General features: G+C 25.6%; 2 protein-coding genes across 2 annotated transcripts; both read right to left on the reverse strand.

Annotated features, from left to right (window-relative positions):
• Positions 1–1,133: 1,133 nt before the first annotated feature.
• Positions 1,134–15,723, reverse strand: LOC145837156 (lysosome membrane protein 2-like). The gene is made up of 12 exons (XM_082944924.1): positions 15,564–15,723; positions 10,413–10,576; positions 9,154–9,295; positions 8,731–8,937; positions 7,861–7,952; positions 5,499–5,548; positions 5,154–5,223; positions 4,617–4,750; positions 4,289–4,455; positions 3,652–3,777; positions 1,869–2,012; positions 1,134–1,465 (listed from the first exon to the last, which is right to left on the reverse strand). The coding sequence occupies exons 1-12, from the start codon at positions 15,696–15,698 to the stop codon at positions 1,373–1,375; spliced, it is 1,524 nt and encodes a 507-aa protein (XP_082801050.1). The 5' UTR covers positions 15,699–15,723; the 3' UTR covers positions 1,134–1,372.
• A 9-nt stretch (positions 15,724–15,732) lies between these two features.
• On the reverse strand, positions 15,733–17,921 carry LOC145837157 (coiled-coil domain-containing protein 6-like). The gene has a single exon (XM_082944925.1). It carries the CDS (start codon positions 17,888–17,890, stop codon positions 16,523–16,525), a length of 1,368 nt encoding a protein of 455 aa, XP_082801051.1. The 5' UTR covers positions 17,891–17,921; the 3' UTR covers positions 15,733–16,522.
• Positions 17,922–18,237: the final 316 nt, after the last annotated feature.

Raw genomic sequence — 18,237 nt, forward strand, 5'->3', positions numbered from 1 at the left:
ACTTTTGAAAAAAAAATTATGGTAATCCCCTATGCCCTTAATTTTAAAGACTTTGTAAACCAATTTAAAAGTTTTCAGTCAAACCTTGCATCTTGTGACATGAGTTATCTTAATCCTTTATTATTTTTCAAAGAAAAATCTTAAATGGGACGACATAAGGATGTTTATTTTTTGATTGGAAACTTGAAAGATATATACTTAGTAACAAAGTTTTATTATTTTGTACACCAAAAAGTGCTAAGCTTTAAGCTAAAGAACAAATAGAGCTATGAAACATATAGTTTTTTGTAAATATGTATACATAAAATTATAAGATGTAACGTTAAAAGGCGTTAAATCCTGGAGATCCTGATAAGCCAAGCTTATCAGAATAAATACCAGTATTTGTAAATAACTACTATTTATAAATACCTTATCGGAATAAATTTTTTGTAGACAATTTTATAATTTTATGTTTTTATCCCAAACTTTGTTTTTAAACCATAAAGTTCATTTATAGTTACTACCTACATAAACACTATACATAATTATACATGCTTTTTCTGCTTTTTTTCTAATGTGTGTTAATATTTTATAGACTTCGTAGATCTGTTCATAAATTTATTTGAGAGCAGTGAAACGCCGTTAGTTGAAATAAAGTTTTAGCACAAGAACATCTGTGGTATACATAAAATTATAAATATTTACATCAAATTAAATACAGATGTTTTTATTTATGATTTACACATTTCCTTGATGATCCAGTCTAACTAATTGACATTGTAATAGAAAAATCAATAGCTTTGTAATACTTTTTTGGTTTTGTAAATTATAGAAAAACTTTATATAAATTAATAATAGTAGCATTGAATAAATTACTAATAATGCATAGAGAGCAGTTAGAAAACATTTGATTAACATAATTTTGAAGTTATACAATAACTTAACTGTAAAGAAGTAGTCATTTTGAATAATGTTTATTAGTGAAAATTATACAAAAATATTGCACTATAAATGATTGCTTTACTTTATACTGAAACTAATACTGTTTCCAACTTTTGAAGTATGCTTTTTAATTATTTTAAAAGGTAATACTGAAAATTAGAAGAAAGACGTCAATATAAACTATTAGAACAAAGTTAAGCTTGTGTAATTAAATTACTTAGCACAACTTACTTAGTTTATATTGTACTTTTATATTTAAAAATATATACAAATAAATACATCTTTGAGTTTGAAAAAATTTGTAAGTTACTATTAGATTTTAAGTGTTGTAACTTTATAAACTTTTTAGTTCTTAAATAAGATTTAATATGATTATCGAAATTTACCATAAATAATGAAATTAAAAACAAGTACAACAAAAGAAACAGAAATTTAAACAAATAATGGTTTAGGCAGTAGAGTACGACTTAACTGAACTACTTTCTTCTTCAATATTGACATGGGCTTCGTATCCCTCAGACTTTTTGCCACTTATGCATTCCTATAAAATAATTTCGCATACTCTATAATAAATGCAGTTTGAAAATAATAAAAACTAGTTATAAAAAAAAATTCATAATTAAAATTATGTATAATTTACTTATATTTTGCACAAAAAATTATTAAAAAAAGTATTACACTATTTTCAAAGCAATTATTTAAACTACTTTCTATTCTTATTGGAAGATAATTTCACTTTTGAAGATATCAAAGTAATTGTATAACAAAAATAATAATAATAATAATTTATATAATAGCAAAAACTATAATTTTAAATAAGCGTGCTACTTTTTTTTGAAGTATTTTTATAAAATTGTAGATAAATACATCATATTCAAGATAAAAATTACTTTAATTTCATTTTAGTTCTTATGGAAGCAGCTAAACGAGTAAGCAACACAAACCTTGCAAGTAATGTTTATTAAGACGATCAGAATGATAAATATACCGAGTCCGAGGGCGACAAATTGCAAAGAGTTGATAATGCTTATACTCCTTACAACTTCCGATTTGAACATATCACTACTGTTTTCGTCTAAATACACGCTCTGTTTTACATTTTGCTTAACGTAATACTAAAAAAGCTAAGAGAACTAATGTTTGAAGTATCAAGACAAACTAAACATTTACAAATTATGGTTTAAAGTACTTTTAACTTGGAGAAACTACAGAGAACATCTTAAAAGTATTTGATTAAAAAATATCTTTATTGCAAAAATACATTCTTCGTTTTGAAATTACTTTAAAAAAATCTAATTAAAAACAACTGATCATAACTCAAATTCCGTTTACTAAAATTACAATTAGTAAACAAGTGCTTGACTAATATATTATTACTTAATTAAACTGCGTTTACTTTTTTAAATACCAAAAAAAAACTATTTAAAAATAATAAAAAAAAATTAAAATGATAAATTTTGCTACATTCATTGCTATTCGTGATTAAAAAATTTAAGGAGAGTAGTGAAATTTTTATTTTATATATAGTTTAGAACCATAACCTTATGTACTAAATAAAAATTCTAAATTATATTTTTAGTAGTAAAAATAACAAGTAATTGGTAAAAAAAAAAAAAACAAAAAAAAAACTTGAATACACAATTTTTGAAGTAGCGTAAACATAACGAGTGAAATTTCTTTCATGATCAAAGTTCAATGAAAACTGAACAACTTGGTTTAAGAATAATTCCAATTGAAGAGCATATAACAATAAATTACAAAATATTGTACTAAAATAAATAACAGAAAAACAGACAAATTGCTTATAAACCTACATACGAGTGGTTATTGTGACGCATATATACAAAACATGATAACCTAAACTGATAACTTGTTTAAAACAAGATTTCAGATTTACATATTTTACGCAAATAATCGCTTTTTATCAGGTATAAAACTAACTAAAAAAAATAAATACTATAAAGATTAAGATGCCTAATCCCAAACTTTAAAAAAAATTACAGACATTTTTAACTAAGACATGTTTCTTAACATTACTAAAACAAATGGCTATTTTCGCTACTTTACTTCAATAAAATCTAAGTGAAAAAAAACTTTGCTTACTTTTCAAAGTTAAGTTAAAGTAAACTCATTAGAAATTATGCCAACTACAATTTCTAATCCAAAATATTTTGGAAAAATATCTAAAACTATTTAAACTTTCGGAACGCATATTTACATAGTTATTTTCGCACTAATCATTTTTAAATTTAGTATTTATAAGAAGCAAACTTATAATTTTTACAAATATACTATAGCTATTTAAATAATATGATAAAAAAGTATTTTATTCATAAATTTTATACTACATAGTTACTTTCACAAATTCTAACGAGTATATTATGATCGAACCTTTTATTTTAAAACATTATTGTTAAGTTTTAGGTTAAAAATTGAAACAAAAAAAAAATTAGAAAAATAAAGTTAGAAAAATTTAGTTATAAAAAATTTGTGAAGCATGACAAACAAAATATAATTCATTATATACTATAACTATACAAAAACTAATTTTAATTTTAAACTATTGGATAAAAAAATATTATGTAAATGGTATAAACTTTATTTGCTGACTAATTTTCAGCTGGACTTAAAACAAAGGAACAAAGGTAGTTTCATGCTCCAAATACATCTTATTACAAAGTTACTAATTCTTAGTTATATTTTACTTTATATACACGTAGAGCTAACCTCATTTAACCAAGCAATGGGGAAAATAGTTTCATTAAGATTCTTCAAGTCATTAAAAGTTTTGCTAGGTTTAAGCCTGATATTCATTTGGAGTCTCTTGTTAGCTCGAAAAACCGCACCGCTCATCTATATTTAATCACATAAATAAACAAAATAAGCAAGCATGTGAGTTAATATTTGCAATGAGTAGTTGTTTATTTAGTTGACAGAAAAATTGCATTTAGAAGTTTAAAATTTAGAAATTTAGAAAAATTCAACTTTATACATATTACAAAAAGAATTTTAAAATATATTTTTTGAAAAATGATTAAAATTTAAATGTAACAACTTATAAAACTATGAGTTTGGTTAACAAAACTTTTTTTTATGTAATAAATTATTTTAATTATACCTTAAAAATAAAGTTCTGGTAATAAAAAGCTCTATCAAAAATTTTTAATATATATATGAGATTTGTTTTGTTTCATTTACATATAATTTTTTGACATAACGATTTGATAATAAAATAACTATATTATAATTACATTGTAATATCAATGAAATCAACTTTGTTAAATACTAAAATTTAAATTTGTTAAACCATTTTTATCTTCGTTCGATATTTTAATTTAGTATACTAGTAATAAAAACAACATGCCGGTTCAATGTCAAGATAAGTTTGGTGTATTAGAGGTTGTGGACTCATACCTTCAACAGCTTGCACATAGATTGGATCAGCCATATAAAAATGAGGGCACGATGTAACGACGGGTGCTCCATCCTTGCATGTTGCTATTTCCAATACACCGTCTAACAAGCAGTCTTCTGTAGTTAATCATATAAAAAATTAAATGTTTAGCATTTACTTTTCTACTAAAACAAAATATGTAATAATTTTTGACAGATTCAGCAACAAGTTTTATACTATTCTATACCTAAAGTAAATTATAATATTCAACAAAATTCTATGCAAGGCTTCAACTAGCCAGGGTAATTTAAGCAAAATCCTCTATTTGCATCATTCTTTTTTGGAGACTGAAACACTTCAGGTGGGACTTTAAACCTCCAAGTTTTTATTCCTCTTACTTCAGTTTCTTTGTCAAAAGTTACGTAAATGGATCTTAAAAAAATAAATAATAAGTACCTAACTTACATAACAGTGAAAAAGTTAATTATTAAGTACTTCTCTGTGTTTTAATCACTACACAATAAAATACGATTAAACAACTTTTATTGTCGGCAGATATACCAGATATAGTTTTTCGCAGGCTTGGTAACTTAGAAATATTGCAATTAAAAATAAGAAAACATTTTAAACCTAATTGTTATAAAATTATATTTCAATGAATATTACTGAGTATACGTCGCTGGCTAGATATTCTACTTGTCTGCCCTATCGGGTTGGATAAAAGACCCCTACCATAAAACATAGTTTATAAAACAACGGTTTTTTGGATTCTTCTTATTTCAATATCATTTATTTTAACTTGCTATCTAGAAAGTATTTCATCATAAACACTTACCGACAAATATCACTGTTATAGATATATAAGGTAGAATTTTTTGTTATACCAGAATTCATAAAAACTCCATCTGTTAAAAGCATTGATTATGTATAAGTTTAAAATAAATAATTTTAAAAATGTTTTATAAAAATTTATAGTTATGTCACTGTCAAAAATCTGATCAGTTAAAAACTTAAATACGGTTTTATTTAATAAAAAATAAGGTATATATAAAATTCATACAGTTGGCAAAACAAAGATTATAAACATGCTTTTCGTAAGCTACAAAAATATATTAACTTATTCTATGCTTGTTTAGCTTTAAATTCTTTTAATACGTCTAAACAGTAAAACAAATTAAACCTGTGCCATTAATCATGTTGGTTTCATTAGTTCCCCACCAATTAAGTTTTCTAAGGAAAATAAATTAAACATGTTTAATCTTTAACTTAACAACTACAATACAAATACTTTTCATTTTTCAATAAACTTTAGCACTAGTAAAAATTTATTATTTAAATTTTCTAAATAACCTAGCTGATTAAAGCACGTTCTAGTTGTTTAAGTGTTTTAATTGCTCTATAAAACATTTTTGTCTAGATCAGAAAATTGAAAGCAGGTGCAGTTTTTTTTTATTTTAATCATTAAGATTTTAATATTTATAACAAGAACGTTAAACTTTAATACAAGGTTTCCCAAAGTGGGCCATTAGCAGCAAAGGGGCCAAAGGGGGGCAAGTGCAGTTGAGGAGCCACAAGGAGGCCATGAGGTCATAATTTGAAACTTACACTTGATATTCTGGAGTTGTTGGTGAAGAGAAAAAAAAGGTCTTAAGTGTTATTAATGGTAGTATTTTGAGTAATTTTTATAAGAGGCCATAGCTTTTTTAAATTCTTAAAAGAGGGTCATTTGAAAAAAAGTTTAAGAAAACCTGCTCTATTACAACTATGACTAACTTATTTTAAAAACAACCTTCTAACTATAATTTCAATTGAAACTTTAAAACAGATAGTTAGCAATATGTTTGTAACATAAATTTTCAGACTAATGATTTAATGTTGTTCCTTTTAAGGCCATAGAGAGGTTAACCATGTTTTTTACAAGTTGATCTTATTTTACAGAGTTGCTTCTAGGCTTCAAAATGTTTTTTATCGTTTTAAAAAATTCAAATTATTTTTTGAGATATGACCAGGTCGGGCCGCATTATAGGTTCCCTATGGGGAGGAAAAACTAAAACAGCGAAAAAATACTACTTTATTTAAAATCTATCTCCTCCTACATTTTTCAAGCAATCTTCTTCAAACTTTTACAGTTTAATCTTTATACAATAAACAAAAACGTTACTTTGGACTTTAAAAAAGACTTTTTTTACATAAAATTTTATTTTTTTAAATTATTAAAATTCATAAACAACGTTTTTTTTTTAATATAAGGAACACTTCCTGAAAATCTCAAGAAGATTACTTGAAATATGAAGGAGGAGATAGATTTTTAGTTATTTTAAAAATATCCGAGAAAATTGACCCCGAAAAACTTGCGGTCCATACGTTTGTATCGGAAACTTCTTACAAAAGATAAATATCTCAAAATTTAAATGATATTTTTGAATTCTATAAAAACTGGCTTGTAGTTTGTACTTAAAGCTTTCACATAAAAGCCTAAGTTAATTTTTGTAAAAAAAAAGTGTTTTACCCCCCATTATGGCCTTAATAAGCTTTAAGTTGTATAAACGCATTTCATGTTTTTACACAAAATAAAACACTTTATTTTAACTCCGGACTTATTTTAAGAATATTACTTACTTAATTTAGTTTAAGGTTAGAAAGCAAATTTGCAAGTAAATTTTCTAGATCAAAGATCAACATTTACAAAAATCTTACAAAAGCACAGGCAGTTTTGTAATTAAATTTCACTATAACATTTTATAAACAACAATATAAAAGTTTGCACATTGACTCATTCAGCAACAAATTTTAAACAAGCATCAACTTGTAATATAACTTTTTCTTGATAATATACACTTTAATAATTAGTTCAAACTAAGGCACGTTTTGGTTTAAACTGTTGCAAATGTAGATGACTTTGGCTTGCATGTTTAATAAACTTATCATAAATAATGCTGATTACAAACATTATATCTAAAAATCATGCAACTTTCAATGAATTAAGGAACATTAAGTAACACATAAAAGTGTTACGTACAATACAACACTCATAGCAAAGTGCTCATAGCAATGTAAATAGTTTTTCTAACTACTGTTTAACTATGTATAATGTTTTTCTGGAAATTCTTAAAACACCAAGGAACTTGATAAATTATAACTTTCAAATGTACACTAAAGACTAAAAATATTTCAAAATACTTTTGGCTTTTGCTTACAAGAGATAAAAAAGTGTAATAAATTTGCTTTATAATAAGTCAATAAACTATTGATCAGAAAAATTTTATTTGTCGCAATTATCAAGTATTTAAAATTTATCGAGAATTAATTTACTTTTTGAAACACATCACTTTACAGAAATATGATTAAATAGCTGTTGCACATTTATAAAATGTAGCTAATATTTATGGTTTATTATTTGTTTAAAAATTTCTATAATGCTATATTAAGCAAATTAAAAGAAAAAATGGCGATTAAACTGTTTACTTTTTGGTAATATATTAGTTAAATCCACAAAAAGTAAAAAGATTATAATAATTAAATTTAATTACATAAAAACTTACTGTTTACTGTTCCACTTTTCAATTAAATTAACTTTGCTAATGTCGTCTTTTCCAGTATTCACAAGATAAACTCCGTCATCTGAATTGTTGTACTGTTTTACAATTCAAGTAAAATGATTAAAAAAAGAATTAAAAGAGTATACTTATAAAACTTTATTCTCATTCAGTTGTTATTACGGACAAACATCTAATCAACTAAGTATAAAACTATATATAGAACATACAACATAATTATTTGGTAAAGCATAACAGAAGTATAGTAACAGGGTGTTAAAAATAATAATATGTCTCTTTAAAAACTTTTGCGGCCCGTGTAATTTAAAAATTGTTGCTATATTAGTAACAATAAAATAATACTGCTTGAAAATAAACCTATCTTTATTGAAACAATGATTTAATAAGCACTAAAAATGTGTACTAAAAATAAAACTATAAGTATATCTTATGGTATTTGTTATTAAAAACATCTACAATGCTTGAATTGCAAACGTTTTTTAAATTAAAAGTTCAAAATAATTTGCGGAGATTTCTGTTGGCGGGCCGTACGTTGCACACCTTTATTCTAGGCGTTAATATTTTTATATTGAGACTTGAAGAAAGGTTTTTCAAATTTTGTTAGAAAAGTTAGATAAAAGACAAAGTAGTAATAAATATCGTTTTGTAATTAAATAATACTATTTTTATATTCTAAAATTTTGCAAAAAATCTAAAAAGATTTATAAAGTAGTCAAGTAATAGTCAATGAAAAACTTAAAACGTTTCAAGATTTTTAAAATGATTATACATTTTTGAATAGTAGAGCTAAAAGTACAAATAGTAAATTTAACTATTTTCATAGCTAAAATATTTAAAAAATTATACATAACTTACTCCGTAAAAAAGACCAAACTGAGGTGGTACTTTGTCTTTTATAATTTTGTGCAAAAAATCAAATATAGGATCATTATAACCAAACAAAAGTTCTTCAAATGTTTTATTGACAAACAACGAAGAATCGTGCATAGTTGATACAAATTCTTTAACCAAATCTTCTACTAATTTTGGTAATTTCTCAGATTTTAGCATCGTGTCTACAGTCTTATGTAAAATATGTTAATTCACTATTGACCATAAACAACTGAAAGCATTTTTTATCAAAATACAAGTTATTAAAATAAACACTTAGAGATCCTTTTAGAAGTAATTAGATTAATATTAACGTGTAAAGCTTGGTTTGTTATGCTCGTTTGTTAAAGACTGCTAAAATTTATAAGTCTTGAATGGCACTACCATAACTAAAACTTAAAAACTTACGATCAGTGGCAGGTTAATTTGTGTGATATATTGATCAGGTTTAACTGTAGAATGTTTTTCATCATAAACTAGAGTATGATTGTATTTGTACTTAACTGTGCTATTGACAAAAAATGCAACATCAAACCTAGGTTGGTACATTCTGAATAAAATGCAATGTCTTAAGTAATGTGTCATACTATTGAAAACAAAATGTTATATTTCGTATATTTGTATAAAATAAATAAAAACTAACAATAAAAACAAAATTATATTCAATTGTAATTATTTTCATATTTAAAAGTTTTATATAAAAATTACCAAGACTGTATAAACTAAAACCATACAAACAACTACAATAAAGGGCAAGCTGCAACAAGGTCAAAATTAAACTTTTATTCATACTAAAAATAAATTCATGTTAAGTTTGAAAATTAAAAAAATAATGTTATAAATATATTTTCTAATAAATAAATAAATTTGATGACTTAACAAATAAACTGATTTAATAATTGAAATCGCCTTTCGCAACAACTTTAAAATAGTAATCTACTGGATCCATAAAGTTAGTATCCGGCCGGATCCGGATCTTATTTTAAAACTATAATCCGGCTGGATCTGGATTGTATTTTTAGATTACGATTCGGATCCTAAGGATTTTAAGTTGTTTGTAATGTTAATAGGTTAAAAGCTTCTTCTTAATAATTAAGTATTATATATAATAAAATACCAATTTGTAAAATTTTTGAACAATGTTTTACACATGTTAATAAACAATTCTATTGAAAATTTGAAATGCTTTATTCTTAGAATAAACAAAAAAGGTCTTCATGATAAACAAAATTCACCAACTTTGATTTCTTACTTCTTAAAAAATATTCTTAATTTTGCTATATAGTAAAAATTGTCTGAAAACTATGATAAATATCAAAAAAAATAGAACAGCTTGTAAAAAACATGAACCCTCTTACGGACTTAGTGACAACAATTTTTTAGCTGCTGTTTATTAGGTAAATTTTTGTTCGAGATTTTAAATTAAAGTAGATAAAAATATCTTTGATTATTTCTTTTTATAGACTACTTGTTTGTTTATTTTTTCTAAAACTACCATTTTAAAATTAGCAATAATTTACTTTTAACTATTTTTTAAATTTTACCTAATCTGAAATAAGCTAGTTCTAATAGTTTTATCTCTTATTTTTTTAACAAAATATTTAAATTTCTTATCTTGTTTGAAGAATTTAGTATACATAAATTATATACACTTTCTTAAAATGCACCTGTAAGCAAGAGGCCCTATTTGCTTGACTATTGGTTTTTCACCTTTAACTATTTCATCGGGATTGGTGACATTAAAAAACCAGTACTGCATGTAAATTGGTGGATTTCCATCTAAATTCATCCACTGATGAAAAGCTGGAGATTCCAAACTTAGAACCAATTGCTAAACAATAATTTGTAAAAATTTAACAGGTTGATAGCTTATGTTGTGCTGTTTTATTTTTCTATGAAAAAGCTATACTAAAGTCTGTTTTATTCAAATATGTAATCTAAAAATATATATAAATCCTGCTTTACTTTATTACAGCAAGACCTTTTTTAAATGATATGACTTATTTTGATAAGTTATGTATTGGATAGTAAAATAAACTATAGCTATGAAAATAGTTTATTTTTTGTTTAAGAGTTGTTGTTATGTTAAAATTTTACAGACAAAAACTATTTAAATTCAGTACTACTAACTAAGTAAAAATTAACTTTCAGTACTCTCAGATGAAGATTGCCTCAAAAATATAGGATAAATACTTAAAATAAGAAACTTTAAAAAACAACTTACCAAACTTTTATTATGTTGAAAATTTTATCTATTAAGGCCATAGGGGGGGTCCACTTCGTTTTTTACAACTTGATCTTATTTTGTAAAATTTAATCTGAGCTATCAGACACTTTTAACCGCTTAAAAAACTCAAAGTAACTTTTGAGATATAAGCGATCAAAGAAAGGGCGTTCAATAGGTTCCTTATCGAAGGCAAAAACTAAAAATGCGAAAAAAAAACTATTTCACTAAAAATCTATCTCCTCCTTCATTTTTTGAGTAATCTTTCTCAAATTTTTACAGAATGTGTATCATTAAACTTTAAAGAGATCTATTGTAGAAATTTTTTTAATTTTGAGTAAAAAAAAAATTATTGTCAAAAAACTACCCTTTTTTTTAGTTTTTTGTGGATAAAATTTTTATTTTTAAAAATTTCAAAAATTCCAACATTCAGATTCTTCAAAATATTAAAAGGAACATTTCCTGAAAATTTGAAGTCTCTAGGTCAAAAAATGAAGGAGGAGATAGGTTTTTAGTGAATTTTTAAATTTCTGAGAAAATTGACCCCGAAAAATTTGCGGTCCATACGTTTGTATCGGAAACTTTTTACAAAAAATAAAATATCTCAAAAGTTAAATTATATTTTTGAATTCTATAAAACAGGCTTGTAGTTTGTATTTAAAGCTTTCATATAAAAGACAAAGTTATTTTTTGTAAAAAAAAAAGTCGGACCCCCCCCTATGGCCTTAGAACAACTATATTGTTTTAGCGTTTAGAAAAAACCCAGTAGTTTATATAATAATACAAAACATTATATACTTCAAAAAGAACTTCGAAATTCTCAATTACATTTATAAATGCATTTATTTTTACTTACAATTAGATAATTAGGAAAACATCTACAATTTTAAGGTATGCCTTGACCTAAACAGCTTGTAATTCTTTTAAAAAAATATACTTTCTAGATTTAGGTATATTATATAAAAAAATTAAAGTAGTCATTATTTCAAGAAAAAAAGTTGCAGAAAACTTATACTTAAATAATAATAAAAGGGGTTAGTGGATATGTATAATTAGTCTTTAAAACTGAGCATACAAATCCAAAAAAAATTATTTAAAAACACGTCAAAGAGTTATTTAAATTTTAATATTTCTTTTACAAAAGTTAAAATAAAATTTTACTAAAAAACTTTTAAGCGATAACTTTGTTTTGTAAAAATAGTCATGCAAAAAAAAATGGGCAGGTCTCAGAAAAGCACAGCGTCACTTTAGTACGGAGAGGCACTAAAGCACAGGGTGCACTTAAGCACAGAGTGATTCTTTAGCACAGAGTGACTCTTTAGCACTGGTAGACACTTTAGCACAGAGTGTCACATTAGCACGGCGTCACTTAAGCGCGGAGTGACACTTTAGAACAGAACAACACTTTAGCACAAAGTAACACTTTAGTACGGAATGAAACTTTACCACAATTTATACTTTTAGGTAATTAAATTGAATACTAATTATAAACATATTCAATAAAGTGTTTAAAACTTAACTGTACATAGTCAGCTTCCTGTTGACCATGCATTTTAAGCGCTTTAAAGTGTGAATTTAAGGGGAAGAATATCTACCAAAGTTATTTTTATTTAAAATTATAGTTAAGTAAGGAGTATATTGTAAGACAAGCTTGGCAGCCTTTTTAAGTAAAACTACAAATTACATTAAGAGAAATTACTTGTAGGTAGCGATAAGTTAGAAAAAATCTTTAGTAGGCTCTATTTTTTGGGAAGAACTAGATTTAATAATAAAATAAAGTACTAGAGAGCAAGGAGTTGGTAAATTAGCTGGTAAATGTTCTTTAACCTTGTACTATTTTAATTCACATAATAAAAAACTAATAATTTACTTACAATTTGGCTAAACATTTTGCTTGGCTGACAAGGTTGGAATTAGAACTTTATTTATGAAAAATACTAGTTTAAATTTTACTAGAAGAACGTACATAAACGAAATTTAGAAAACTATATTTAATCTCTACTAAAATTGTATTCTATACCAGCGTAGGAATTCCGGTAAATTATTGTTTTCATTTAAATTCGAAACAAGATATAGATAGAAAATATTGTGAATTAAGTTTAATCACCTTTGTAGTAGTCTATATATAAATCTTATAACACATACATACGTATTAAAAAGTTGCAACACACATAGATGTAGAAATAAGAGGAACTTACATCTTTTTGTATTGCAATAAACAAATCTACATGTGTTTTAAAAATAAATTAGGTAAATTTTTTGTAATCTATTAAGTTATCGGAGCTTTAAAAAACAAAGGCTATTTATTTATCAGTATGGATTAATATTTACATTTTACACATTTTGTTTAAAATTTATGCTTTAAATCTAAACTTACTAAAAATAATTTAAGCTTATTAAAAATTTTATAAAAAACCTGGAGCTCGTGTATGTTGTTAGGTTTATACAAACAGTTTTATGTTGAAAATATAAAAACAAAGTTTTAAAATACCTTAGTTAAAATGTTTTAGTAAAATGATTTAAAATAATTTGAAAAATAATTTCTATATTATTTTAAAAAACTTAAGATTTGCTTAAAATAACTAGTAGTATTTTATATTTATCACGAAGTTTTAGTTAAAGCTTTAAGTTGTAACATATTTAAACCTTGTTAACTTTTAGTCTGTATGTTGCACAACTTTTTTTTAGATTTTTTAAAATAACAGTACAATTTTATTTAAGCATAAACAAATAGTGTCAGTCCATGCTAAAGTGACGCCATGCTTAAGTGTTACTCTGTGCTTAAGTGTTATCCTGTGCTAAAGTGTCATCCCATGTTTAAGTGTCACTCTGTGTTAAAGTGACGCTGTGCTATAATGTCACTTTGTGCTAAAGTGTCACTCTGTGCTGAAATGTCATTCTGTACTAAAGTGTCACTCTGTGCTAAAGTGTCACTATGTGCTTAAATATCATTCCGTGCTAAAGTTTCACCCTGTGCTAAAGTGTCACTCTGTGCTAAAGTGACGACTGTGCTTTTCTGACCCGTTCCGGCAAAAAATATTATATAATTTTACCTACTAATGAAAATTTTGTAAAAAAATTATTTTAAAAAGTTATTAGATGTGTAATCGTTTACTTATCATAATTTTTATTTTTTTAAAGATTTCTATTGACTATATAAGGCTTAATTTAAGACATGAGTTCGATAAAAATTAACAATTACTAATACTTAGGTACCAGAAAAAAAAAACTACAGTTAAAATATTACTTGAGTTTTATAATATAATTTTAAGGTAATTAACTACACCTAGAAGATATTTGAAACTTTCTTTCATAAATTTTAAGTATTATTTAAATTAGAGGACTATAATTATATTTGATATGGGTAAAAAGTTTAGAAATGACTTATTTAAAGATAATAGATATCATACTATGAAATATTCTAAAAACAATATAAATACTAATTTGTAATACTTATTAAAAATAATTGAAAATGATAAAATACATCTAGTAAATAAGTGTTATTTTAAATTACAACATTAGCTCTAGTGACACGGTTACAGTAGGTTTTTTGAAAAAAAATTTCAGGATTTTGAAAGTACAAACTTTTTTATCTATTTTTTAGTATAACGTTAAATTTACAGTTATGCTACTGTCAAATACAGTACAAAATATTGAAAAAATACTGTAATGCTACTTCAATTGTGTTTTATAACAAATAAATTCTAGATGATACTTAAATAGGAACCAGTCAAAATTGCTTAAGGTTACTAAATTGCGCAAGGGGAGTAAGTTGCACAAGAACAAAATTGCACAAAGACTAATTTGCACAAGGAAAAAAAATTGCACGAAGGCAATTTTGCACCAAAGGTCAATTTTGCACAACAGTAAAATATACAAAAAAGAATGTATAAAAAAAACTAAAAGATAAATTAATAAAAAAAAAAAAAGTTACCAACTGAGGGTAAGGGGTAACAGTGATAGAAAAAAATAATAGTAAATAATCAAAAATAAAAAAAATTAAAATTAATACAAAAACTTTAAAAATAATAATAATTTAACCCGTGCAAAAATGTCTACTTGCAAAATTGTCTGCTCGTGCAAAAGTGACGCTTCGTGCAAAAGTATCTTTCTGCAATTTTATCTTTGTGCAAAAGTGTCTTCGTGCAAAAGAATATTTGTGTAATTTAAAGCACTTGTTCAATTTTGTCCGCTTGTTCAATTTTGACAGCTACCACATAAATAGATCATTAAATTTATCATATATCATTAAATATAATCTTATTTAATCAAAGTTTCATTATTTTACATGTAAAAAATGTTTAAAATTCCAGGTTTTTTCAGGTATTTTTATAATATCTTAAATTCCAGGGGCTTTTTGCTTAAATTTTCAAACTTAGGTTTTTCAAGAATTGCAAATTTTATAGCAATCCTGTAGAGTAGTGATAAAGATGTGTACTTGAACTTACTGTTAAGCATATAAAATGTAAAAAAACCTTAAGTTGTTTTTCTACTTTGATAAATTTTTTCTACATTTTTATTTTACTATCTAAAAACTTTGTTATATAGAAAACACATAAGCAAATGCGTTAATTTTTTTAAGAAAGACACTTACTGAATTGACCATTGTTTTGACAAGCTTTTCTACAGTTCCAAGGGCAATGATAGTAGTAGCAGCAATGATAAGACACAAGCCAATTATACTACAAACCGTTGGACATGCTGTCTTTTTACATTTTTCAGAAGCCATGCTAAGACAACATTTGTCTAAAAATAGCTCTAAAAAGTACAATTGTGGTTATTTTTTCTAAAGTCTGAGCTAGATAGTATTGTAAAATAAATACATAAAAAACTAGTTTAAACTACACAAAAAGTGAGCCTAAGACGGAATGAACACCAGAGTTTCAACAGAATTCATTACCATTCTGTGCAGCAATAAAGACTTTAAAACTTTAGAAGTTAATTTAAATCTTTAAATTAAAAATATTTAATATGTTTTTTCTAAAAAACTTTGTAAGGATATCTATAAAAATACACACTTTATTTCAAAAATTGATAAGTAAATTAATGCTTCATTCATAACACAAAACACATAAAAAGAACAATCAAAAGTAAACAGTAAACTTTCAAGTTTTAAACACTTGTATGTTATAAGAAAGAAAACTCATAGTCTAATGAATAACAAAGATTTCAAAAACATACCATTAAAAAATTACAAAAAGTTAATTGTATTTTACATATTTTATAAAAAAAAATTGAAAACACATAATCCTTATCATTTTATTATTTAGTTTTTAGTATTTGTAGCAGTGAAAAAAAATATTTAATCAGATTTAAAAAAGCTAATTTAAATTTTATAACAGTAAGACTGTTAAATTTTAAATGAGTTTTAGCAAACTTGAAGACATTTTAAGAGATTTAGATAGCAATTTGCAACAGACTTATTTTTTTAAAGTCTAACATTGAAAATGGAAGGCTTTCTATCAAGTAAAATGCATATAAAAAAGTTTATGTAGAAGTATAAAACTTTTTGCATGAGATACCTTGTTATTGATTTTTGAATAGCTGATGATTTCAGGCCTCAGGCTTAGCAAAACCACTGTCTTCTGATACTGACATCATGCTGTGAGTATCAGACTTCATTGAGTGAGAATCAGAGTCAACTGAGACAGTGTCAGAGAGTAGTGAGGCACCAGGAACTGTGCTATCTACTGATGACGGATTTGTCATCTTTGAAGAGGTCATAGGAGATGGAGAAGCAAAATTAGAACTGCTCCCCACTCCTGATGTCACACTTGAAGCAGGAGAGGGGTGTGATGGATACCCACTTTTCGAGTAAGAGTTGTGTGCAACTGAAGGAGGTAAGTATGATGAAGTGCGTGCCATGATATTTGGTACAGGACTTGAAATTGACCTTGTTCTTAGACTGTTTAAGCCTGAAGAATGAGGAAACTCACCTCTGATTGATTCTAAGTTGTTTCTGCTCTCCTCATCCATTTCTAGACTGGATTCTGATTCTGAAAGTTGCCTTGATAAAGCCTCTCTTCTTTCAGTTTCAACCATAAGCTGTCTATGAAGGCGGGCATTTTCCTCTCTCAGCTGGCGTTCGTCATTTAACAATACTGTCATTTTTGAGTTTCTATCACTTTGTACATTTGCTAACTGACGTCTTAGCCAATCAACTTCTTTTTTCAGATAACGAACATGTGCTGTAAGATTATCACTATTACCAGCATGATGATGATGATGATGATCAAAAGACACAGACTGTCTTGGAGAAGGTGGAGCACTGATGGGCTGATTAAGTTTTTCTTGTAATAACCTTTTTTCAGTTTCTAGTTTATCCATTTTTTTCCAAAGTCTATTAACTAATCCCTCTTGTTCTTTTTCTAGTGTGTTTTCTAACTCTATTTTTTCTCTTCTAAGCTCTTCCAACTTAAAATGTTTATCATGAGTTTCACGCTTTAGCTTTTCAATCTTTCTCATCAATGTATTTACTTGTTTCTCTTGTTCTTTTTCTAAAGTCTGCTCAAGCTCAACTTTTTCTTGTTTTATTTGGTTCAATTGTCTTTGAAGTTCATTTGTTAAAAATTCCTCTTCAGTTTCATACTTATTTACAAGTGTCTCTTTTTCTTTTTTTAGTTCATTAATTTTTTTCATCAATGTGTTTGAAATGTACTCTTCTTCTTGCTCAGCTTTAGCTTGAATAGTTACACTGTTTCTTCTTAGGGTTCGATTCTCCTCTAACAACACATTAACTTTAATTTTGTATGTCTCCAACTCAACTTTAAGCACTCTGTTTTCTTGCTGTAAAGAAGCAATCCTAATATTAAGTTCATCTCTTTTAGTTGTAGTTGTGCTTAGGGTAGGCTTTAATTTTATGTTACTTTTGTTCTTATTTGCTTTTCCAAGCAGATCTGTGTCAGACTCTGACTCTGACATTTCAAAGTTAAATACTAGAAATACTTTTTTACAGACCTAAAATAAATATTTTTTTACTAATTTTAAATTATGTTTTAGACTGTGTATTTTGTTCTAGGAATTGAATTTTACTTAATTTTTTTTTTATACTAACAAAGATTTTTTACTGAGTTTTAAATACTTTAAAAATCAAGCCATTACTTATTTACAGGTTTGTTTATATATATATATATATATATATATATATATATATATGTATATATCAGCATCTCTGTTTACCAAAGTGCTTTTTATTTTAAATTTGAAGTAGCTGAAGATAAAAGACAATCTTTTTGTCAAACACTTTTTTTTTGGAAATTTGATCTTAT

Source organism: Thalia democratica, chromosome 5 (genome assembly GCF_965202585.1).
Source record: "Thalia democratica chromosome 5, ktThaDemo2.hap1.1, whole genome shotgun sequence".
In the NCBI taxonomy this organism is placed as follows: domain Eukaryota; kingdom Metazoa; phylum Chordata; class Thaliacea; order Salpida; family Salpidae; genus Thalia; species Thalia democratica.